The sequence below is a fragment of the Megachile rotundata genome, chromosome 13 (assembly GCF_050947335.1).
Source record: "Megachile rotundata isolate GNS110a chromosome 13, iyMegRotu1, whole genome shotgun sequence".
NCBI lineage: Eukaryota > Metazoa > Arthropoda > Insecta > Hymenoptera > Megachilidae > Megachile > Megachile rotundata.
In genome coordinates this window covers 15,073,935-15,097,439 of record NC_134995.1, presented here as the reverse complement: position 1 = coordinate 15,097,439, position 23,505 = coordinate 15,073,935, and the positions used below count along the sequence as shown (strand labels likewise).

Here is a 23,505-nt window from a genome sequence, read left to right as displayed (position 1 = left end):
TTATCAGTTCTGAGCGGGGTTAAAACGTGGTAACGATTCTTGAAATAGTATTAAATATTGACACTTGTTGCGTGCGATCTTCCGTTCGAGGATAAAGTGTGAAATTCAAAAGCGTTTCGATTTTCTTGTGCAATGTAGAAGAATATAAAAGTTCTTGAAGATAGAAAGTACACGTTAGTTTCTTCCTAGAAACTCTTCTCACAGTTTTTAGATAATAAAGTAGTAATCTGTCATCGTAAACACCGATGAATCATAATTTATCCCTGATAAGTTTCCTGGCGTAGATTATGTACCTTCGACACATGCCGTTTACGCAAACCTTGAAGGTGAAACGATTCCCCGTTTATAAAAGAACGAACGCCACGGAAAAGAGATTCTACGTGAATAGAATTCTATATTGATTGAGTGTTGCATCACCATCGAATCTTGGGTGCAAACGTTTTCTGTATGTCGATTGGAGAAAGCTCGTTTTCGGACGAGTACCGTTTGGACGCGTGTTATACGTGATCGCAATTGATTAGGACCGGTGTGAATATTGAGAAAATGGCCATTCGCGAAGAGAAAGTATGATGGATGTAAACAATGAAAAGCAGAGGCGTGATTTCGATTGACAAATTCTGTCACTGATTCTGAAAGTAGATTTTAGCTTTTCAAACTTCTGAATTCTAAATGTTCGAGTATTTTATTATTACATCAATGTATACATTTACTCCTAATTCTGTAATCGAAGAAGTTTTTAATCGTGATATGACGACAAAATTCTGAGTATCTGCTTCTAACAGAAAACTTCTGAAAATTTTAAGCAACGATTGCTTGAACTCTGTTATTCTCTGTTTGCATGTACAGAACCGGATGCTAATTAAAATGGTCATCATTTAAAATACAAGGATCATAAAAATCTTCTTTAGATATTACTTGCTAATGACATGACCTTGTTGTTTCCTGGATATAGAAGATTTCTACAATACAATTTTATATTTTCTATATGACAAATTAGAATACTTCAATGTTAATAACAATTGGAGATATTATATCCTTCTTAATATATTTAAAGTTTCGAAAGAGTATCAGTATAGTTACAACTGTTATTGAATTAAACAATGAAATAAATTAGTAATACGATAAGTACAAGAGAAAATATTCTTGCTTTATATTTTTCACTTACCTAATTTCGCCTGGTAGTCAAAATAATTTATCGTAAATGATTCGACACTACACTTTGAAAGTAAATAGAATTACAAATGTGATAGATAGTAAAAATTGTCCCAAAAATGTTGTGCGTAGCGCATGGAGGCCAACGTTAAACTGCAGTATCAACTCGAAGCTGAAGAATTTTCTTGGTATGGTCTAGTACACAGTATTCCCCACCATTGTAAACTTTAAGACCACCAGAACATCCGCGTAGAAAGGCATATTAAATTTCTTATATAAAAGGGTTGTACGACACAAAAACTATAACTTGCGTAATGGTCGATTAATATTTTTATCTAAAAATATTCGTACATTTAAAAATGTTCCTCATTACAAGCACTATCTTTTATATTATATAGCAGAGTGATTTTCGTCAATTTTAAAATAAAAAATTATGACGCGATACTATCGAATCGTTCTTCAGTGACCGGTACGTGCACGGTTACAGTCTCAAACTTTTCTTCAACATGCTGTTCTAATTTCTTGTCATCATGATGGTGTTTATTATTGAATTCTTTAATAGCCATCCTTGTAGCAGACAAATCTACATCATCCTCTAAAATCTGTACGATCTTCTGCACTGTCGAATACTCCATCACCACAGCGGATTTCGTATCGTTGACTGTTTGAGAAGCTTCCGACATTCTTGCTGTTTCTTCTAAATCTCCGCTACCAAATCTGAAATCGCATGGTAGATTGATTGTCGAGCCACCTCTCCACGTGTTTAAATTAATATTTACATCGAAGACAAATCTTCCCCGTTGGGTATTTTATCCTGCAGCAGGTACTTCGTGTTCGACTTCGATTTCTGTCTCGAGTTCCTCCTCGAACTTCTGCTATCTCGATGAACGGTAGAATTAGATCTGTTACGATCTGCTCCATTCACGACGCTCTCCTGCCTTCCATTCCCGTTTCTCTTCGGCGATTTTCCGGGATGTGTCTTCATCTTCGACAGGTCGTGTTTCGCTGCTGTCGTGTCCTTTTTGAAACAACATCGATGACTTCGATATTGCCACCTATTGGGTATCGATTCGTTGCTGAAGAGAATGAAGCACAGAACATTCCGATAACATTGATTACCATAACGCGCAGGTTGTCACTGTCGAGCTGAACATGAAGAAGCAGTTCAACACTGTCAGTACAATTAGCGGTTCTAGCATGATGCGTTTGGATCTTCCTAACGATGATGATGATGGTTAGACCGAAATCGTGAATTTGGATACGTCTGTCAAACGAAACATTGCTGAAGACTCTGCGATTGCGGAATAAATGACGAGAGATAGAATCGACATGGATTCGATTACAAAAATACTTCAATTTTCCAGTAATTTAATTATCTCAATAATATATATTTAACAGAATTATTCGTAATTTATATCGTTTAATGATTTCTGAAGTAAATGAAATGAGAGACGCGAAGCTGAGAGTGTTAAATATTTGAACAAATCTTCGAATCCTATAAATAAATAGCAGGGGTCCACACAATCCTGGTCCATATACCTCATGATCGATACCAAGTCCCTAACGAACCGCACGCAAATATTATCTCAAAAGGATCTCGGCAATTTGTCCCAGATTCCAAACGTCCTTTTCCCATTCATAATGGTTGCATATTTTGCAGGTAATGCTGGCAGTATAAGGGAGAAACGTACAGATTACCGGTAGCTGTCGACAGGGGAAGCAAGTCGGTTAAACAACCCCGCAGCGACGTATACCTTTTCTCTCCAGGGGTTCTCGCTTCAGAGAAGACAGAAAGAGAATACAAAAGCCACGTAACCGCAATATCAAATGGAAATATCGACGCATCTGTGTGACGAGATATAATGATGATATTACGTCCGTGTGTCACCGCGTTTTTCGGCTGCGGTGGTTTTGTAACAATGAAACAGACCACCCTTAGCGAAGTCACACGTTTTCACTACCTGCTGCCTACTTTGCTGTGAATTTTATTTCTCGCCAAATATGATTAAAAGTTAAACTTTATTAATAAACGAGGGATGAATGTAAAAATTGTATACGTGAATATTTTGAGTGGTGGTAATCTATGATAGATTTGCAAATGCGTTGTATTTTACATTCTATATATTTTATTTTCTACGTATTGTATTTCTTCGTATCAATTTTTCTAAAGGTCTTAAATTGTTATTACGTTACCTTCCGAAGTGTTGTCTCATTTAGAAGCGTGCGAAAATGGTCGTGGAATCGAAACTCGTGAATTATCGCCACTCTTTCAGGTGAAAGACGTTTTCCAAAACGCTTGAAGATTCTTTTCTATCTTGTGAAGAGATTCGTCCCACGTATAATATCGCGGTCACTTGTCGTTCTATTCAGTAGTGACCGCAGACTTTTTCTTTACGAGGCGTCTCTCGGTTGGAAAGAGCGACTGGTTTTCCACCTACCGCCGTGATAATACGTGTCACGGCTATTTTTCGTACATCGAGTGTCTGTCTTTCTTCTGGCTCACCTAATTTATTGGTTACCCTCTTTGTTGAACAAGACCACACAACTCGAACGACACTTTTATGTACTCTATGACAGTTGCCATCTTTTTCTTTTCTTCTGGTTCTCAAGCTATGTTAGCGTTTATTCAATTTATCTTGTTATAATTAATAATATATACTTCTTGTACAATTATATTAAGAAGTTAGTTTGCATATTTTTTATATAATTTTCAGTCTATTTATTTAATCGTTCGTACATTTTAGTAATTTGTCATAAGAAGATAATTGTCACTTTTAAGAGAATAGCAAAATAATAGCAAACCACTGTATCCAAAAATTATTCGTGACAAATTACGTATAAGATCTTTTAGGATTCGATCGAAAAGCATTAGGAGTTTTCATTCAAGTAGTTTAGGAACAGGTATATCCCAGGGCACGACAGGTGCCCATCGCGCCCTTTTTCTGGGCGTGGATATCTTAACACTTAACCATTGATCCATTTCAAAGTAAATAGCCCTTCGAAGGAGCTGGCTAACGGTAAATCATTGATTTCTCAATATATCCACATCGTTTCTATTCGTGAATGCCTGTAGTTCATAAAATATATTTTATCTCGAAAGAAATATTTTCTTCAAAACTGAACAAATTTTATAACGCGAAGTTAATTCGTGCCATTTAAGTAGGATACGGAGAAATATGATTATTAAACTATAAAACTTTTTGATCGTCACAAAATAAGTTAACAAAGAATCTGGAATGAAATCAACTATTCTTCGCGATCAATTTCCTTCGAGCACAAATAAATCTCACCTGTTATTTCTTATTTTTTTGTAGAACAAAAAAAGCGAGGATCCTTCTATCTTGACGCTTTCATCCTCGAACAAACAGGACGTCAATTTGGACCCAAAAAATCTCTGAAGCGATTCTCACGACCGAAGTCAGCAGTCAGGTGCGTATCTGAATGGACCCGGAGGCATCGAACCATTCACCATTTTTTCCAAAGCACCAGAAATGACCACCCGCCCACTGGAGCCCCGTCTTCGATGCCAGAGAATTAAGAAAAAAATGCGGAGCGACGCAGACAAAAGAGTTGAGTTCACGAGCTGACATCGAGACGAAATTTGGGGAGGGTTCGAGTTGCTTCGATGAAAAATTGTAATTCCTTTACGGTCGTTTCAAGAATCCTCATGGTTCAGGTATGTGCATAAAGCAACAGACGCATGGTACGTCATTTTCAATGACAAAAATTGGACTTTACGTTAACTCGTTCACCGTCTCTTTTTCTTTCTACTTTTTCCAGAAGCCTTTGACTGTCGTTCAGGGACATCTTTGTTCGTCGCTGGTACAGTCGTACATTGCAACAGTTGGGCTTGCTGCTCGATGTACTCCAATCGCTTCTTCGTTGACCAAGGACGAGGTGTTTTAAATTCAAAATCGATATTGTACCTCTTATCGCCCATGACACTCTGCTTCCTCATCCTTAACAAGAAGATGTTCGGATTCTCTTTCGGTTTAACAGGTTCGACCACCACTTTTTTCGAATTCTTATTGCTGTTATTGTTCTCATCTGGTTTTTCCTCTTCTGGAGGCGCAGGATACAGGGTTACTGTTTGGTTTCCTGAACTCTGTTGCTCCGTTTCATCGGGTGCGACTTGTCGGGCAGGAAGACCTTCTTCGTTGCAATCACATGGAGGATCGTAGTCGGGTCTGCCAGGCTCCGTCTGCGTTCTGATCACTACTCTATTGTTATTAATGATTGCTTCGATCTCTTTATACGGCAGACCCCTATCCGCGATGTCCGAACGAATTTTACTAGGCCTTTGATAAGCGTCTGAAGGTTTGATAGGACAACATTGCAAAAGTTCGTCGAATGTTGGAGTTTCAGGAATAACTTCTGAAGGAGTTGGAGACTTAATTGTCACTTTTTTGGAGGCGCAACAGGGTGAACAAGGAGGTTTCTCCTTCTTTGGTGGACACCCACATTTGTACGTTGCTTGGATCATCTTTGTTCTTGTTCATCTTATCATTCTATAACACAAGTTAAGTTTTCTGAAGTGATATAATAAGATACCATTTTTGAAAAATATGTTACGTTTTCAGAATTCGGCATAATGAAAATGGACCTATGGAGTTTATGTAAATTTAGCGGATGATCGGAAAAGGTGCCATGATGGCGAGGTTGGCTGTACACCATGAAGATATTCGATTCTCACAACATCGTGAACGATGCACAAATCGATCCTACGTCCATTAGCCAAGTCTGTTTTAACACGCTCCGTTAACCCACATTCTTCATAAAACATGCATTAAACTTTCGCTTCTAAATTTCAAGTGTTACTCCGATCAATCTTAATTAACAGTAATCATCACTTTCAAACATGTACGCCTGTCCTCCTATGCCACCGGTACACTGTGCTCCACCTTGTCCACCACCTCAGCAATCATCAGGCGACTCTTCGTCGAAATATTATCGAGAAATCGGAACAGTCATGAACAGTAATCAATTGATAATCCGTATGGAAAGGGACAAGAATAAATCGAGGAGGAGTAAGAACTGGGATCCACCGTGTGACTGCGACGTGGTCGAAATACAGAGACCCTCCAGTAAAGAAGGGCCTAAAATATTGAAGGGAGCCAATAACAATCGAATCTTGTTTCGTGTACAATCCAAGTCGCAGGTTGGCAAGAAGTACGTCGAGAGTGACAGACCACAAGCCATTTCTTACGAGGTAGTCTCGCTTTGATCTGTTACATTACTACTATCGCAAATAATAATTATTGTTCTCTTTTTAATCAGGTTGGTCGATGCAAAGGTGGTCCTAATTCTAATGACCAATGCAGAACCTTCACAATATTTCCTGTGCTGGATGGTGCAGAGTCACAGGAAGTGCACACGGATCGTGTTACCGAAGGCAATGAAAACGTGTTTATGTTGAGGGTGAGAAAGAAGACTGATTCTGTCGAAGATCCGAAACGAAATATCGAAGTCGAGGTTCGAACACCGAAACCACCGACCCCTTAATCATAATCAAAAGCACAAGGATTTGGAAAATTTGGAAAATTTCAAGTACAGTAACAAACCCGATGACCAAGAAGATTAATCATTCAATCGTACGTCTTTACGGAAAAAGTAGAATGACTAAATATGTACAGCGTTTTCCTTTTACTTCTTCGGAAAGGGAAAGAGCTAGTAACATTTCTGAATGAATATTCAAACAGAAAATTCTTCAATGAATTCAGCAAAACGTGAATGAGTAAAGGAACACGAGTCAGCCTTCTGTTTGCTTATTCATTCTGTAGACCAACCATTAATAATTGCTTCGTTACGGCCAGGCGAACTATCTTCAAAGTCCTCCTTTCCATTTTAGCCGCACGAAGAAGAAGCCTACAGTTACTCATTGAAGAAAACGAGAAAACTTTATGACGATTGTTGACGTGATGCTTTAGTCAACCAAGAATCTAAGTTTTAATAAAAAGTTTATTTATCGGTAATAAAAATATCAGATACCAGACACTTCGTATCATAGTGGATAATCCGATTACTAATAAATACAATTTTTTAGTTTATTTTTCCAGTTGAATTGTCTGTACATAAAAACCACAATATATGAACCACTAAAATGATAGAAATCGTATGACTAATTTTGCAATGCAATCAAACACGAAAGTTAAATTGTTTCTTCTTTCTCATATGTTTTGAAGGAAAGAAGAGATGTGGAAAAATGTCGACAACGATTCTCACGACCGAATTCCAGAGTTAGGTGCAAGTATCAATGGATCCATTCAGGATTTTCAGGATTCTTTTGCAGGAGTGGCCACCCGCCTACTGCAGTCCCATTTTTTAACGTCAAGAATTGAAGGAAGAAGAAACGTAGAACGTCGAGGTCGTTCAAAAATTCAAAACTATTTTTGTACGTACAAGGAAAAAAATACTAATAATCAATTCGAAAGTCCTCGTGTAGTAATTTCCATTTATAACACATCTCGCCTTGAAGATACTTCAATAATTCGATCACCTTGCAAAGTCAATTATATTTAACATAAATGAATTTGTTTGGCGGTATTTAGTTATAGTTTTCGAGATAATAACAGATAACATAAATTACAGAAACACTCATCTAAGCATTGAAATTGTTACTTTCGTATATTAATATTCCACACGGGTGCAACTTATCGTGGAAAATTGCTTGAAAATTTCATGCCAGAAAGGAACGAAGAAGAGGAGGACGGAAAATCGTGATACTAAAAAATTACCTGATTATATGACTAAGCTGATAAGGTAACAGATAAATACGAGTTTGCACGTTCGCTGAACATTCATTTACACGGCAGCAATTGTGGGTGGCAGAACATATTCAATCATGTTGAAGTTTTTGTGTTTCGTTGCTGTGACTGCATTTACGATCGTCGTAACTTCGGCTATCGACTGCGGAAATAATATGTGCACTGCTCGCGGTACACAGCACACGCTCTGTTTGTATCCGGTGAGTATTTTAACATATTCTAATATTTACACGTGTTTGTATCCAATCAGTATTAACATTTTAATATTCAGCTAATGTTGTATTCACTCATTTATTTGCAAGCGAAGATTTTATATCGGTATTCAATTTTATTTCAGAATAATAAACCAGCAGCAGCCTGCGGCAGAGTGATATCCGTGGGTTTTACAGACAGCGAGAAGCAAGAAATAGTTCATGCACATAATTATTACAGAGCCCGTGTGATGAAGGGTGAGGAGAAAAGAGGAAACCCAGGACCACAGCCTCCCGCGTCGAACATGCAAAAAATGGTGCAGTAATGAATACAAAAATAAAGAGAATCTGGAAATTTCCAAAATTTGCTTTGGTTCCAGGTTTGGGACAACGAAATAGCCAATATAGCTCAAAGATGGGCGAATCAATGCAAATTTGGCCACGATTCGTGCAGAAACGTTGGTAAGATAGCAAACTAAGTAATTGCAGTTTTGTAAATTTTTATTTATTATTTCACGATAATTTTATTACAGCCAGATTTTATGTCGGACAAAACGCTGCTATGACATCGACCACCGGGACAGTTACTACTAAACCAACCAACATAGTTGAAATGTGGTACAACGAGGTGAAGGTCATGGATCGTAATCAAGTTCCTCGATTCACGTAAGTCTTTATCATCTTTTTGCAGTATCAATGCACAATAATGTTTAATCAATCCAATTAGGGGCAAGGATTTAAGCAACGTGGGTCATTATACTCAGTTAGTTTGGGCCAAATCCAATAGACTTGGTTGTGGTAAAATTATATATCAAACAGATGCATGGAAGCATTACTATGTGGTATGCAATTATGGTCCAGGAGGCAATGTTTTAACCCAGCCAATATACGATATTAAAAAGTAATAAAGAGCTACTCAAATGTGTCTTTGTTCCAATAAAGAGAAACAACCAGTTAATTAATCAATAAAGGGAGAAAGACATGAAAGTTGATCTTTTATTTATAACGTGCTGTTTTCAATTTTGTGAGAGTAATATCTTCCGCTTGCTTATGTTTAACAAAATAACTTGATATCGCATTTGCAACAGAATGCAACGAAGGGTTAATTACCCTGTATATTGCATTCTGGCAATATTTTGAAAGTGTCAGACTGCTATTGGCCCCTACCTAGTTACATCAATGACTGTTCAAATTTACACAAACAACACTATCGTAACGTTTGCTCTCTCGACAATGTCCTTTTCTTCGTTCATAAAATATCCTGCCCCTGATACGTCTGTTGCAACGTCTCCTACGAAGACAGCCTTCTCCATTGTGGACGCAGCAGCGAATGTCGATATTCTTTCGATCGGAGGACCTGCGAATCCATATATCAGGAAGTCAACGCACCCCGGGTGTGCCGTGCGTCCCGCCGAGCACGAGGATGCTGCGTCGTCGGACACCTGAATCGTCCGAGAAACGTGAACAAGGAAGTTGCGACTGCTATTAGGCACTAAACGGTTTTTAAGCGGGACAGGAACGCATCGAGTGTCAAAAACGCAACAATGACGTGGGCAAACATTCTGATATACAGGACCACCCGTAGTTTTACGCCAGGGTGCGTAGTTCGATGCAGATAATGGCGAAGATCGGTATTCAATCGTGGAGGAACTGAAATTGCGAGATTGACGAAATAGAATTGTGCGAATCGAACTTGTAAAAAATCTATGGTAATCTTAGCGAAAATCGGTAGTTGCAAAACGTTATATTGTCGATTTAATGTACTGTCAAATCCAAGAATTCCCATACAGTTCCGTCGGCAGCAATGTAACTAGAGTCCCGCTAAAATTAAAGACAAACGATATATTCATCTTCGTACGCAAATATTTGTTCTTTTCCCGATTAGATGCGAATTGTCGTCACTTTTTTATCTCTAACGAAAGAAAATATTGAACTGTGTACAAACGAAACGTCAGCAAGCATCTATTCGCGAAGCGTTGAATCATGCTGAATAAACGTTACGGTGTTTTCATAACGAATCGATTTTTTCCGTAATGATTCTAATTTATTTGTTTAATTAAAATATCCAAAGGTAAAATCTGTGTGAACCGTTTTGTCTGTACTAATAATATAAAAATGGCGACAGTAAAGTAATTCTACGAAGCAATAATTGCGAAATAGCCGTTTGTTTGCGGTGGAACGCAAATAACCGCATAAAGTAATAAACGCCCTCTCAAATCCTGGTATTAGTTCGTCAAACTATCAAGAGAACCGGCGTTGTAATCCGAGATTAGAGAGGCTGAGGACCGTTGTAATCCCGGACACGTTTAACCGAGCCAACCCCATAGAACCAAAGTCACCCTCTTACTACTGACGTTTGGGTGACCCACGTTTCATGAAGACAAAGGAGGGAAAAATACACACATTGTCGTGGAAAGGCAATTTGGAAGAGGAGAGGGAATTATCGAGAGTCATAGAAAATGATAAAAGTGAATATACAAGTACAAAATTGACGAAATAAAAATGCGATGCACCTTGTTATAAAGTGTAAAGCCTAATATGTAAAATGATATTCACAGAGGAGAGAATTGCAATGTAGAAGTCAGGAAGCTATACCTACTGTCATATATCAGTAGATCAGTAGGAGGGTGTCAACGAGCTCGAACGAATGTCACAGCAGGGTATCTGCTACCCCGCTATGGAACCGAAAATCTGCGTGACCAAGTGTGAGAATCTAATGCATTTAGTGCTAAACTTTCTCAAATTTGCGTTAGCCAATTCCTGACCTCTCTCGAGTGACGTACTTTTATCTTATCGCATCGTGTTTCATCGCGTGCACTATTTATCTTCTTCGATTGTTCTACTCTACTGAGATTATTAACTGACTCATGTTGATTACAATTAATATAGTTTTCAAACGTTATCTCACGCACAAACTTTTATACTTGTTCGTGCAATGTTAGTATAATGTTGCTAAAAAATCAGTTGAGTAAATAAAGATAATATATCAGATACAAAATAAATACAGCAGATAAAAAAATTAACAGTGTTATTTTGTATAATAAACTACTACATTTATCCAATATAATTATGCTAGTATTAGTTGTATAAATGAATTGAAAATTGCTAAGTATAATAATTAGCAAGAATTATAGTCGTTTTGAAATTGTAATAGTATTGCTTTTGATACGTTGTCGAGATGATGCGGCAACTAAGGGAAAAGAATAATTGAATTGCAGTTTTTTCCCTGCTGAAATCTTGACACCGCCCTTTTAGGACTTCTCACCCCGAAATCAACCGAAACATTTATATATGCGACCACGAGCTGTCCCCCAAAAACGTATTGCGAGAAGAGTGTAAAAAAGAAGACGGAAGAGGGGCAGAGATAGGTTTGCACACGGTAATCGTCCCTTCTGTGCAGCGAAAGGGCTCAACCCCTGTTTCTGTACCAGCCCTTCCCTGACAGCCACCCTATAACACGAGAAGGGGATTCCCTATTCTTCATAGGGTTTGCAGAGGGTTCTACCGACGCCATCTTATATTTAATTGTTGGGAAAATGGTGGACTTCCCTTGAATTTCAACAAATGTGTAGTTATCAAAACTATTTTTGCATTTTAACTTAATTTTGACTAATTTTAGGGTAATTTTTAGAAATAGACACAAATTACTGGCAAAAAATGCATAACAATTTATTCGTCAATTATATTACAATCTCCCGTATATATCTATACATAGATATTCTCACATTTGTTACAATATTTTACAGTCTATAAATACAGTCTATTCTCATGACTAGTACCGATAAAGTCAGTATCAAAAATATTTCTTATCGAATAATATTCGCAAATGATTCTTCATAAAACGAAGAATCCTCGTATCAAGGCAACGACAATTTGTACTATGTGAAACATCCTAATAAATACATATATAATAATCTAATATTTACAATATAATAGATCACAATAATCTTCGAGTACAAAATATATAAAATCTCTTGGTCAAACTGTATAAAATATAAAAGAAGTTGTAACATCATCTATCGATTTCTATAAAATACACGGCGATTCCATCGCTGTGATCAAATTCGTGTCAAAAGGGATACAAATATGGAGGAAATGGAGGAGCCGGTGGGAGAACTTGACCGATTGCGAACATTCCTAGCGCTGCTGCCGACACTCGATAAGGATCTCGATTTTCGTGCGTTCTCATGTGTTTCTTCAGATGATCCTTTCTTCCGAAATGTTTTCCGCAGACTATACATCCGTGTGGGCGAACTCCTGTGTGTATTCTCTTGTGCCTCGTCAGCTCTTCGTTTCTGGTGAACGATTTCCCGCAACCCTCTGCATCGCATTTGAACGGCCTCTCACCTGAAATTTCGAAAATTCGTTTAAATCATTGAAATATTTTATGCTTTATTTAAATTTAAATGAAATTCTCATGGTATTCAAATCAGACAAAAAACTGTAAACCGTTGACGAACATAACAGTCATGTACTTAAAAAAATTCCACAGGTAGGTTTTTCTATTAACAGCCATTGGCGTAATTATAATCTTTTTGAAGCAAAATTAAAAAACCTAATAATTCGAAAATTTGAAGATTTGAAAACTTTGGTAAATTTAAAATCTAATATGAAAAGTGTTCCACGTGCAACGTCCCTAACGCAAGAAAAAGGTCCCCGGCCATTTCAGACGTGTCCGATCCATCTAGTTCTCTGGTCAATTACGCCAATGTACACAGCCCGAAAAATTCCAAATGTTTATGGTGCAAATGAAGGTGGAACTCACCAGTATGTATACGAATGTGTCCCTTGAGCTGCCCGTTATTGCTGAACGCGACGTCGCAGAGTTCGCACCTGAACTTCTTCGGCCGCAACTTCTTCATCTGTTTTGCGGCCGCGTCTTGTAAGTGAACTCTCTCAACGGCCTGGTCCATTCTGGACGCATACATCCCCAACATGGCTGGAAAATTGTACATCAGTGAAGCCGGATGCGGATTTGACGAGGAAGATCCGCTCGCCAGACCATACTGGTGGAGAGACACGTTTGGCAGGTACGTATTCTGTTGCAAGGTGTTCACCAGACATTCATTGTTCGCCATTTGGATTCCAGATTTAGAATTACTGCCCATCACGGATACGCAGACGGGATCTGCGGATATGTCGCTGTCCGAGGGACTTCCGGTACTGATTAAACCGGAAACCCTGCCATGGTCCTCAGCAGCGCCACTGCCTTTTTGTCTAATCGCATCTTCAAGTTCTCCACGGCTTCCATTTCCTCTTCTAGACGTCGGTTCAACGCCTTCGCCGGCTTCATCGGCGTTCCACGGTCGGAAGAATCTTGTGCATCCTACGTCGCACATTTTTATTTAATAGGAAACGTTATTTTAAAATTATGAACAATTTTCTACACTATTAACGTGCGACGATTCGAGGACCGTCGGCGGCTGATCTTCGGACGTTACGCTACGATAGAACTACGTTTCAAAGCTACCGACGGTTTGCAATTGTATAACAAGAATTTTTCTACGTGCAAGTTTCTTCCTTTCGAGGTGACACTATAGGCATGGAACCTTGAGCACGACTAATCCAACAAACTTCACCCCAGTGTTATATAGTAGTAGTGGTTCCCACCCTCTGTACGGGATTGGATGATTCGGTAGCGAAGCGAGCCCTCAAGAGTGGATGAAGACCGAGTGGTAGGGGTGCCCTTCTTCGCGAAGGGCAAAGGTGGGTTTTAGAGGGGCCGATCGAGGGCTCGCTTAACCGATACGCAGCCCCTTTTGTCGTGAATTAATCGGTCACCACCGGCCACGGGGCTTTTGCCCTTTTGTCAGGGGCCTGCCGAGGGCACTAGAAAACCGACAGAGAAAGGGAACCACGGGAAATGGAGGAAGCAAAGAAGTTTCAACGATATATCGACGCTATTCAAGGGTACAACACCCTATTTTGACCATCTAGTCCTCCGGACTCTGTTTCGCGTTCACTCGACTGCCTTCCTCCATTTTTAGTTTCTAAGCTTATTATATATTTTATTATTATTTATTTCGTTCTGTGCCTATAGTGTTTTTTAAAAAAAAAGATTTTAGTTGAATTTATAATTACGGCCATCGAATCGAACTATGTTAAATTGGTACCTTTATTCTGGTAAATGACTCGTTAATTTATTTGAGAAAAAATTTTATAGCTAACAATTCTAAAGTATTACAGTTATTTTGACGTTAAGTATTTCAATTAAGTAACCATGTTCAATTTTAAAGAAGTGACTGTGTAAAATGATTGACAAGAATTTGTAACGTGTTATAAAACAGTGACAAGAATCTTTTAATTTTGACAACTATAGCGAAATATGTACAGTAAAATATGACTTTCTTTGTGATATTATAAACACGTTGAAATTGATACTTTGTAACGTCAATTGGCTTTTCGAGAATATAATTGTAACGCGAGATTTGTATCTGTATCGAAAATAATGTACCAAGCACAAAATTAAATAAAATGAGTTCAAGAGAATGAAGTTTATCATTTACGAAAACCTTGAAATCCTTATCCCGACGTAAAATCGAATTTAAAAGCGTTAGATTATAAATTGTTTATACAAAATGGAGAGCACTTTGAACATAATAAAACGGACAGTCTGATTCTCTGTATGGGGTATGTAGCCAGAAGTTACGAGGGTGGAGTTTGCAAAAGCTCGTCGTTGATTTATTGTAACACTCGAGGTTAAGCTACCCTTCAGAAACGAACAGTCGGACCTCCACCTATTTCCATCTATTTCCTTCTGCACCCTTAGCAATACGCGGTACCCTTCTGTCAAAACGATATTCGTACAAAACCGGCTTCAAACCATTGATACCCGGCTCCCTTTTGTGATACTCGTCAGAAAATCATCGCCGAATTTCTGTCCGTTTCCACGATGCAATACATTATGCAATAATTCGATACGCAAAATTTCTGGATTAAAAGAAAAATTAAAATCGAAGGAATTCCTAGAGTAAAATGCGAGAGGAAAATGTTTAGAGACTCTTGTCTGAACATTCAAATAGAATTAAAACAGATTTCAAACAAACGAGAATATCCAGGAGATTAAATTTGAAGATTCGAAGTTGTTCTCTTTCTTTGCTGAACGTTCGAATGTAATCACGTACGCGAAGTTATTACTCGATAAAATTGACTATGAAAATCAAGAAAATTAAGGGTGATTTTAACGAACACGAGAATTCCGAATTATTCTTCCGAACTTTTGAAGAGAATCACACACGCGAAATTATTTCTCGATAAAATTGACTGTAAAAATCGAAGAATTTAACAGAGATTTCTACGAACAACCGAGAATATTCGAGAGATCCGCGAAAATTTAAAGGCCAAAATATTTACTGTTCCTTATATACGCATGTAGGATACGTTAGTTTCGAAACTTGTTTTTTTTCTTTCGCTGTACGACAAGAGTCGTTGGGTATAATTTTATACATGAGCATAAACTCGGCGATTGTTTAAATAAAATTTGTCATTATACATAAATATTAAAGTGTATAATTATTGTGTAATTTTACACATTCTTACATTTATTAATATTTGGTATAATTTTTTTTACCTAAATATTCATTACAAAATGCAACTAAAAATGCAAGTGTCTCAATTCTGTAGTGAAGCTATATTTTTATTATTTAATACTTTTTAACAGTCGTTAAAGATTCTGTAACGAAGAAAGTACGATTTTGAATTGTCAGAAAAACACTCAACACCCGAAGTAAATATTGGGTAGAAGAACAAACAGGTTTTTACATTTTAACAGCCTATTTCAAACAGACATGTTTCTAACACATATATCTAATATGTAAATAACGCGTTTACAATATTTAGTTCCCTAAAAATCTTAGGTATGCAAAATATATTTTGATCAAGTACTTAAAAGAGTTAAATAAAAGAAAATCAAAGTCTCTCGATCTTTCCATGATAATTCAGAAATAACGGACGGTGAATTCGATGTTATTAGATGTTCACAATACGTATTCATGACAATTACATTTTACAAGGACGTAGATCGCGGTTAGCGTATTCAAAACAGCACAGCAGGTTTCGTTGGCATATCGTATAATTATATTTGCTGGCCTACATCTACGAGATTATCGATTGTTATAATCCCCATAACGACCGTAAGATTATATCTATTGAACTTTGAGTATTTACCTGAGAAATACTCGAATGCAATTTTCAACTATTAATTCGTAACATTGCTTTAAATAAAAATAATAAAAAATGACATTGCAGTTAACATTGCCAAAAGACATCAGAGACAATCACAGTAAAGAACAATACTCTCGAATTCCACAGAAAAGCCATCCATCATCAGCTATTTGAAAAAACTTGCACAAAATTTACGTAAACACTTAAACATCGTAAAGCCTTGAAAAGAATGATTTCACGAGATCTGTAAGAAAAACACGATCATCGCAAAGGAGCTCGAACCTTTATCGCGAAACAAGAGGCGTTTTCTTTGACAAAGTCAGAAATCTGTCGGTGTTTTTGATGGATGACTCGATTCGAAAATCAAGAAAACCGATCCGTCTTACTTTTCCGTCTGACCGTCACAACAATTTGTGGCTCGGAAATCCTCGTTTTATATCGAAAAATTTGCTTCCGTTTCTGTGTCGAGTATTCAAAAAAATTGCGAGGGTTTCGACCTTCGTACGATAAATCCGTTTGAAACGTTTGTAACGACCTTGCAACGAGCGAAATAATAGACAATTTGTATCGAAACACCTATGTATGGAAACGTTTGGAGTATATCGAAAACTTCCTTCTAAAATTATTTCATATTTGCAGATATAACTTCCATTTTCTCTATTCTAATTTCGTGGCTCGCTCGTATGTTGTCTACCCACCGACAAAAAACGCGGTACCTCGTCAGATGTTTTTGTACCTCTGTCAGTAACGAATGACAGATCGGTTATTGTTCCTTCTAATTTTTTTCCACGGAACGGCAGTTTTTTCCCAAAAATCTGTCTCGAACGTGGCGATTAAAATTGAACGATCGTTCGTTACAGTGTCATAGAATAACAAGACAGTAAATTACCGATTGATCATCGATCACGAGAATTCAATCAACTCCCCAAAGATTACATTCCTTGTTCCGCAAACAGTTACTTTTCTTCTAAAATTTATTAAAAACTCTCTTTACTTGTATTTATTACATCTTTGATCAGTAAGCAAATTTACTCATCATTTTTAAATTCACTTATCTACGTGTTCATCTTATTAATACAACCATCACACTTATATCTTCTCCACATATAAACTAAAAACCTGGTTACAATAAATCATAAAGCACAAGAAAATGAATGTTCCAAATAATTGATTCCAAGTTTGTCTTAAGAATAAATTTTGACGGTAAGTGAATAAAAGGATTAACCATGAAGTGCACAGGGCTCGAAGGCGATCGCGTCCGATGCAATCCACGACTCGCTACACGCTTGGATGCCCTTGGTGCCCCGAGTTCCCGAGGGTAACCAAAGGCAAGCCCCATAATAGCCCTCGAGCGAGACCCACCCTCCCGGTAAGCAGAAAAGCTTCGAAAGCGTGCACAACCGCAGAGTCGCCGCCCCTTGCATGGCGGGCTAAAATTTGATTATGCCCCTTCCACGTGGATGAACCCAACGGGATTCATCGGCTGGTACCCGTCAATGATTTATGCCATTTTTCCCCTTACCGCAAAGACAAGTTGTCTTTGTCATCATCCTATGATGAAAAAGCACGAGCGTATCCAAACGTGTGCATCCAACTCCCTTTTGTGGTCTGATACTTTTTGACAATGTGAGCTTCCGTGTTGCAAACGTTGCGGTTGCAAGCTTTAATTCTTCGAAGTGCAGAGTTGCAAATAATTATGGTTGCGAACACTCGAAGAGGGTTAAAATTTCGAGAAGAAAATTTTATTAAAAGGCAACTTGAAAGGGTTAAAATTGCAAGTGTTTAATTTGGAGAGATGGAAAGTGTAGGTAGCAAGGAAGGGGTTGAAATTGCAAGCTTTAGAAGTGTAAGAATGAGTGGTTGCAATTCACATTAGAAACCGATAAGTATCTACGCGTATTTAGTAACGCCTTGTCAGTGTTAATACGGAGGATGATGTCAAGCATAACTGGGTCAAAGAAAAGCGGTCCATAAATTCGTTATGGTTTTCCATAGTAGCCAAGCTAGTTCAATACCTATACACATTTTCTAGAGGGTTCCGTGGAAATTAAGGATAGCGGAGGGTTGTCGCGTAACAAATCGCGTGATTTTCCGTGAACGACTAAAGTATCTTTGGAGAAGAAATATCGTGAACATTTCAATACATCTCCACTCAACACCGAAATACCAAAAACATGGCGTATTTATTAGCCATCAGAATTTTTAACTGTTTTAATAAAATAAAGGAATATCTTGTTCTTATAAATCAATCAAATAATGTCCCGTTACGTTAATTAAAAGCGCCATATTTTAATATAAGATCAATTTACAAACTGAAATTAGACTGAACTAAAAGTTTATCAAAATTAAAATACTTTATTTTAGTTTCCCTGAAATAAATTATGTCAAGCATATTTGTTTTCAAAAGTCTCCTCAATTTTCTCGCAATTTTCACCGCGAAATTGCCAAAATGAAGCGTAGGGATCGATTCGTCTCATGGTCGTGGTATTTTCACGTGGATCTATTTTAGTAAAGGCGTCGAAGGATGACGACGAGGGTGTCAAAGAGGAAAAATTGGGAGGAGACGCCCCGCAGTTAAATTTGCACGCCGAATATTTCCGCCAAAGGGTTGCTCGGACAGTAAATATGCTAATTCACAATCGTGTCGCGGTGACCGGCATTCGCCGTCGGGGTGCTGTTTGTTCGGCAGACAGCGTTTATTCGGTGTCAAAAGTGCCGACACAGCTGCACCGACTTTCACCCGCTACAATGCACCTTCGTTTCTAATCAGTCGATCAATTTTTGCATGTCATTACGTCTTATAATTTCTTGCAAAAGTCTTGTGCATACTCTATTGTACAATTCTTTTTAAATTTAGAAAGAAGTTACATTGTAATTATACATAAAAGATGTTTGCAACACGAAAACGAATGCAACCAATATAAAAAATAATTGTAACTTTTATGTATTTAAGTAACATTAGTACCAAAAGTACATGTATCTTCCGCGGTCATATATGCTGTCATGTGAAAGAATCGTATTGTGAAACCGCAGAACGCGTGTGTACATATGCTGGCAAGAGAGGAAAGTGTGAAAAACGTCGTGGAACGGCGGAAAGAAAAGGTGAGGAATAGAAAAAGAATGGAAGAGAGGGACGAAGAGACACAGCACTCTTTTCGTTGCCGGCACGGGCCATCTGGCAGAACGATCTTTTATAGCATCATCTATCCTGTGTCCTCTCTTCAATGAAGGAATCACTCGCGTGGAAGTTGCTGGCCCTTTTGATTAATGGCTGACGAGATAAACCGTCCTCGGTTCCTTGATCACGACCACGATCAAAGAGAATCCATACACGCTACTGAATCGAATGCTTTCCGAAATATTGTGGATGTTTGCTCTTTGATAATGGCAATCAGAATTGAAGAGTAGTTAAATGTTGCAATAGCGATTATTGGTCAAACTTGAAGGGGTTGAAATTCCAACGTACAAGTTGCATTTAATCTGAAAGAGTTGAACAAATAAGTTTCTAAACTTGAGCGGAATAAACTTGTGAATATTCAATTCGCAAAGAAAGACGTTACCAAGAACTGCTCCAAAAAGTACTTGACTTTTCTCGTAGAGTCAGAAATCGACAATGGAGAAACAGAGCCACGCCCAAGTGCGGATGATCGAGCTGCGACCAAACGATCTGATTTTATTGAAACGCAAGAAACTAGCCCGCAGTCCATGGACAGAGAAGAGCAAGGTGTTGCTAACAACAGCTAGCTACAAGCAGTTCTCCTTTTCCACGAGTAAATTTGACGTTGACCAAATAAACACATTGAGGCCGGCTACGTTTGAAGTGGTCCCCGTTGACAGGATAACCGTGAACATCGGTGACGATTGTTCCGTCAGGGATTGTCGGCACCTTTTCAAGCTCCGATCGTTTGCCCTCGTTTCCTTTTCTTCTTCTTATGCCCCGCGTCCACGTTGCCAAAAACATTTCTTTCGGAAAAATCGAGATCCACCGCTGGTTTCATCACGGATACCTCAAAGAAGCCCGCTCACTATTATTTTCATTCACAACCAATTTTTACTGTGACTCGTAGAGTCCTTCTTTTGCACTTATCGTATATTGAAACTCCTTTTCTATAATTAAATCCATTATTCAAGTGAATTGAATTATTGTAATTAATTGTTTAAATAATAGTAATAAATTGCAAGCGTCGATCGTTGGATTGGAAGAGGTTGAAATTAGAAAGGGATAAAATTAGAATTCAAGTTTCTAGTATCTAAATTTTATTGCATAAAATAGAACACGAGCAGTAGTGTTCAAAAGTTTAATAGTCTATGTAATCATACATAATGCTTTCATTATTGGCTATAAATATCAATAAAAGTGATAATCTTAATATCTATTATACAAAAGTTTCTACTTTCAGGAACCTTACCGATTGAAATAATACGTATCGAAAAACAAATAAGTAGATGATACACAGTTTCTACTTAATCTAACTTTTAGTAAATAGATTGTTATATCTATGTTTCGTGCGTTTTTAAATGTATGTTCAAAGTTGTTCTATTAATAAAAGCTTTGGAACATACTGGGCAAGAATGTGCGCGAGCCAAATGATATTTTAAGTGTTCATTGAGTTGAGCAATTGTTTTAAATGTTTTTGTACAAATATTGCACTTGTGATCCTCGTCGGCGTCTTTTTCTAAGTGAGTCCTCGTGTGTTTGTCTACTTCGCCCACGTTGTCGAATTCCATAGAACACACTCTACAGCTAAATTTTACAGCACGAAGAATACCTATTTGACTACCAGTTAAAGGGCTAGGCACTGGGAATATGTTATTCGGGCTATCTCCAATACTGCATCGTAAACCTTCTTTACTTTTGTGAGAATTTATATGGTTCCTGTAAAAATATTTAAGTATTACAATTTCTCGGGTTTTTCTGCGATAGGTTTTTATGGTAATAAAAATTACCTATAGGCTTGTTCATTTCTAAATGTGATATTACAAGTGACGCAACGGTAATCCTGTGGTTGAAGCACTTGTTGAGCTAAAGGTGGTGTAGTTACTTGCAGAACTGTGTTCTGCAATTTTATTGTAGGGTGAACAATTATACAGTGCTGTTTTATATCATCCTTAATTTCAAATGTTTCTGTACACTGATGACATTTATATGGATACAATGGATCTGTGCTCACATGCAGTCTCACATGTTTATCGTATGTCACTTGTGAATTGCATTCAGTCTGACATATATCACATACATAATGAGTTTTAGTATGAAAGAATAAAGATTGCAAAGATGGAAATGCTTTGTGGCATATGTAGCAGACGTTCTTTTCTTCTTGATTAGCGTTCTTTTTTATTACATAGTATTTATCGCAGTGTTCGCACTGAAAAGCTGGTTTCGAGTCGTAAACGGACTTTTTTAGCTTGCAACCACCCTTTGCACAAATTGCTTTCCCGTTAACTTTTTCTGAAGACTGATCTCTTTGGTCTATATTGATTAAATTTTCAAGAAGCGGGCTTTTCTTCATTATTTGTGCCAATGCCATGAGTTTCTTTGATTTTGGACAAGGTTTACCATATATTTTATCTATCTGTATAGTTAAACGATATACTTTGTTTCCCAGCTTAACATCTTGATATAATTCAGATTTTGAGTGGGCACAGTCATTTAATATTTCATAATTAGAAGATATGTCCAACTTATTTTCTCCATTCATTTCTTCAACCTATAATTTTATGATTGCTTTATAAATTTTTGATTTACATGTACAAAATATAAAGGAAATAACAATGCTTTACATTTTTTATTAACTGCACACCAGGACTTTGCGGAGGAGTCACTAAACTACGTGAATCATTGTCTACTTTCTTTTGCTTTAACAGAGGAGTTTTAGGTGATTCGGCTTCGAACACATCTTCAGCTTTACGTTTTCTTTGGTAATCTATAGATATACAGAGTAATTTTACAGAAAACTACTATCTATGTTAATACTACCTATATATTGCAAACTGCACCCACCCTCTGTTTTGTTGAAAATAGTTGGAACAGCATCAGGTTTCAATTCCTTTGAACTTGTAAAATGCATTTCTTCAAAGTGCAGTTCACAAACATAGAAAGGTTTATCGTTTCCAATGTTTTCACTTAACCTACAATTCTGTCTCCATTGATCCTTCTGCCTAGAAACATGAAATGATATTTTAAAATATGATACAATAAAATTTATAGACAGAAAGAAATAAATTACTCACGCAACATCTTCAGGGCAAGGAAACAATAAAATCTCTTTACCATCAATTTTAGTATTTTCGTTTGAAAGACAATCTGGCGCTTCGCAGGTTAACATTATATTAATAAAATATGCTTCTGTCAAACGTGTCGTTTTTTAACATCTAACAATTAACTTGTAATTAGATTACATGTAAATAAAACGTAACCTAAAATTTCGTGCTTTGCTAACAAATATTGAATTTAAAATTACATATAACATAAAATCTATAAGCAGTAAAAAGAGAAAGTTAATAAATAGATAAAAAGCACATTTAAAACACATTAAACTACAATAAACATATTTTACGATGTAAATAGCTGCTTACACGAAACCTAACCAAACGCGATTTACTTGCGTGCCACTTGTCATTCTAGGCTAACAATTAGACGATTAAAATGAATACTATAAAATGATAAAACGATAAACTAGGTCTGTTTGATTGAGGCGCTCCGCGCCTAATCTAATGATGTTGAGCGAGAGAGTAAATTTCACGCTAAAGCAAAAATAGTCAACCGTGTCATTCGGTTGAATTGGTTGAGTGGTGCAAAAGAAAAACGTGGACAAAAAAGTTGAAAAGTCAAGTACATAAGCGCGAGCAAATTCAATTTTGCATTGAAGTCTACGGGGATATGGTTTTTCGGTAATTATTCCTCAGTGGCATGCGTGGGCGGCGCGCAGGAGGAATATATACGATAATGAGTATGCAAAATCGTTAATTACTCAGTTTCTGAGCACAGACTATGAACTTTTATGATTAAAGAATGATCAGCAATGCATTATTTACATGGTTCGATCATAAAAGTTCAAAAATAATGTTCGGGTAATGAGTAATTAATGATTTTGTGTCATCATTGCGATACGTACATGAGCCGCCTATGTCAATTCTACTGCGCATGCAAAGTGCAATATTTCGGCACTTTGACGACGTAGTATGGTTTCTGAGGCATTTAGAAACAAATTTCTATTAGGGTTTAATGCGTTTTG

The 23,505-nt window shown here is 37.3% G+C and overlaps 5 protein-coding genes and 1 long non-coding RNA gene across 7 annotated transcripts; 1 reads left to right on the top strand and 5 right to left on the bottom strand.

Moving 5' to 3' along the window:
* Positions 1 to 1,466: 1,466 nt before the first annotated feature.
* LOC100874984 (uncharacterized) lies at positions 1,467 to 2,411 on the bottom strand. The gene is made up of 3 exons (XM_076539202.1): positions 2,272 to 2,411; positions 1,932 to 2,207; positions 1,467 to 1,869 (listed from the first exon to the last, which is right to left on the bottom strand). The coding sequence occupies exons 1-3, from the start codon at positions 2,349 to 2,351 to the stop codon at positions 1,584 to 1,586; spliced, it is 642 nt and encodes a 213-aa protein (XP_076395317.1). The 5' UTR covers positions 2,352 to 2,411; the 3' UTR covers positions 1,467 to 1,583.
* Positions 2,412 to 4,827: 2,416 nt separating this feature from the next.
* LOC105664268 (uncharacterized) lies at positions 4,828 to 5,850 on the bottom strand. 2 transcript variants are annotated; one of them, XM_012298161.2, is made up of 2 exons: positions 5,756 to 5,850; positions 4,828 to 5,660 (listed from the first exon to the last, which is right to left on the bottom strand). In XM_012298161.2, exon 2 carries the CDS (start codon positions 5,633 to 5,635, stop codon positions 4,901 to 4,903), a length of 735 nt encoding a protein of 244 aa, XP_012153551.1. In that variant the 5' UTR covers positions 5,636 to 5,660; positions 5,756 to 5,850; the 3' UTR covers positions 4,828 to 4,900. The 2 variants fall into 2 exon arrangements, with proteins under 2 accessions (XP_012153551.1, XP_076395316.1); XM_076539201.1 differs by having other exon boundaries at positions 5,725 to 5,832.
* A 1,150-nt stretch (positions 5,851 to 7,000) lies between these two features.
* Positions 7,001 to 9,094, top strand: LOC100876380 (venom allergen 3). The gene is made up of 7 exons (XM_003708521.3): positions 7,001 to 7,120; positions 7,335 to 7,543; positions 7,741 to 8,116; positions 8,254 to 8,424; positions 8,488 to 8,569; positions 8,641 to 8,773; positions 8,835 to 9,094. Exons 3-7 carry the CDS (start codon positions 7,994 to 7,996, stop codon positions 9,010 to 9,012), a joined length of 687 nt encoding a protein of 228 aa, XP_003708569.1. The 5' UTR covers positions 7,001 to 7,120; positions 7,335 to 7,543; positions 7,741 to 7,993; the 3' UTR covers positions 9,013 to 9,094.
* Positions 9,095 to 11,751: 2,657 nt separating this feature from the next.
* On the bottom strand, positions 11,752 to 15,436 carry LOC100876492 (uncharacterized). The gene is made up of 2 exons (XM_003708522.3): positions 12,873 to 15,436; positions 11,752 to 12,454 (listed from the first exon to the last, which is right to left on the bottom strand). The coding sequence occupies exons 1-2, from the start codon at positions 13,444 to 13,446 to the stop codon at positions 12,177 to 12,179; spliced, it is 852 nt and encodes a 283-aa protein (XP_003708570.3). The 5' UTR covers positions 13,447 to 15,436; the 3' UTR covers positions 11,752 to 12,176.
* A 3,762-nt stretch (positions 15,437 to 19,198) lies between these two features.
* Positions 19,199 to 20,484, bottom strand: LOC143265585 (uncharacterized). The gene is made up of 2 exons (XR_013040206.1): positions 19,831 to 20,484; positions 19,199 to 19,750 (listed from the first exon to the last, which is right to left on the bottom strand). It is a non-coding gene; the product is annotated as an uncharacterized LOC143265585 (long non-coding RNA).
* A 26-nt stretch (positions 20,485 to 20,510) lies between these two features.
* Positions 20,511 to 23,158, bottom strand: LOC100876601 (uncharacterized). Its single transcript, XM_012298106.2, has 6 exons — positions 22,847 to 23,158; positions 22,502 to 22,642; positions 22,272 to 22,429; positions 22,052 to 22,194; positions 21,218 to 21,978; positions 20,511 to 21,146 (listed from the first exon to the last, which is right to left on the bottom strand). Exons 2-6 carry the CDS (start codon positions 22,594 to 22,596, stop codon positions 20,768 to 20,770), a joined length of 1,536 nt encoding a protein of 511 aa, XP_012153496.2. The 5' UTR covers positions 22,597 to 22,642; positions 22,847 to 23,158; the 3' UTR covers positions 20,511 to 20,767.
* Between the last annotated feature and the right edge of the window lie 347 nt (positions 23,159 to 23,505).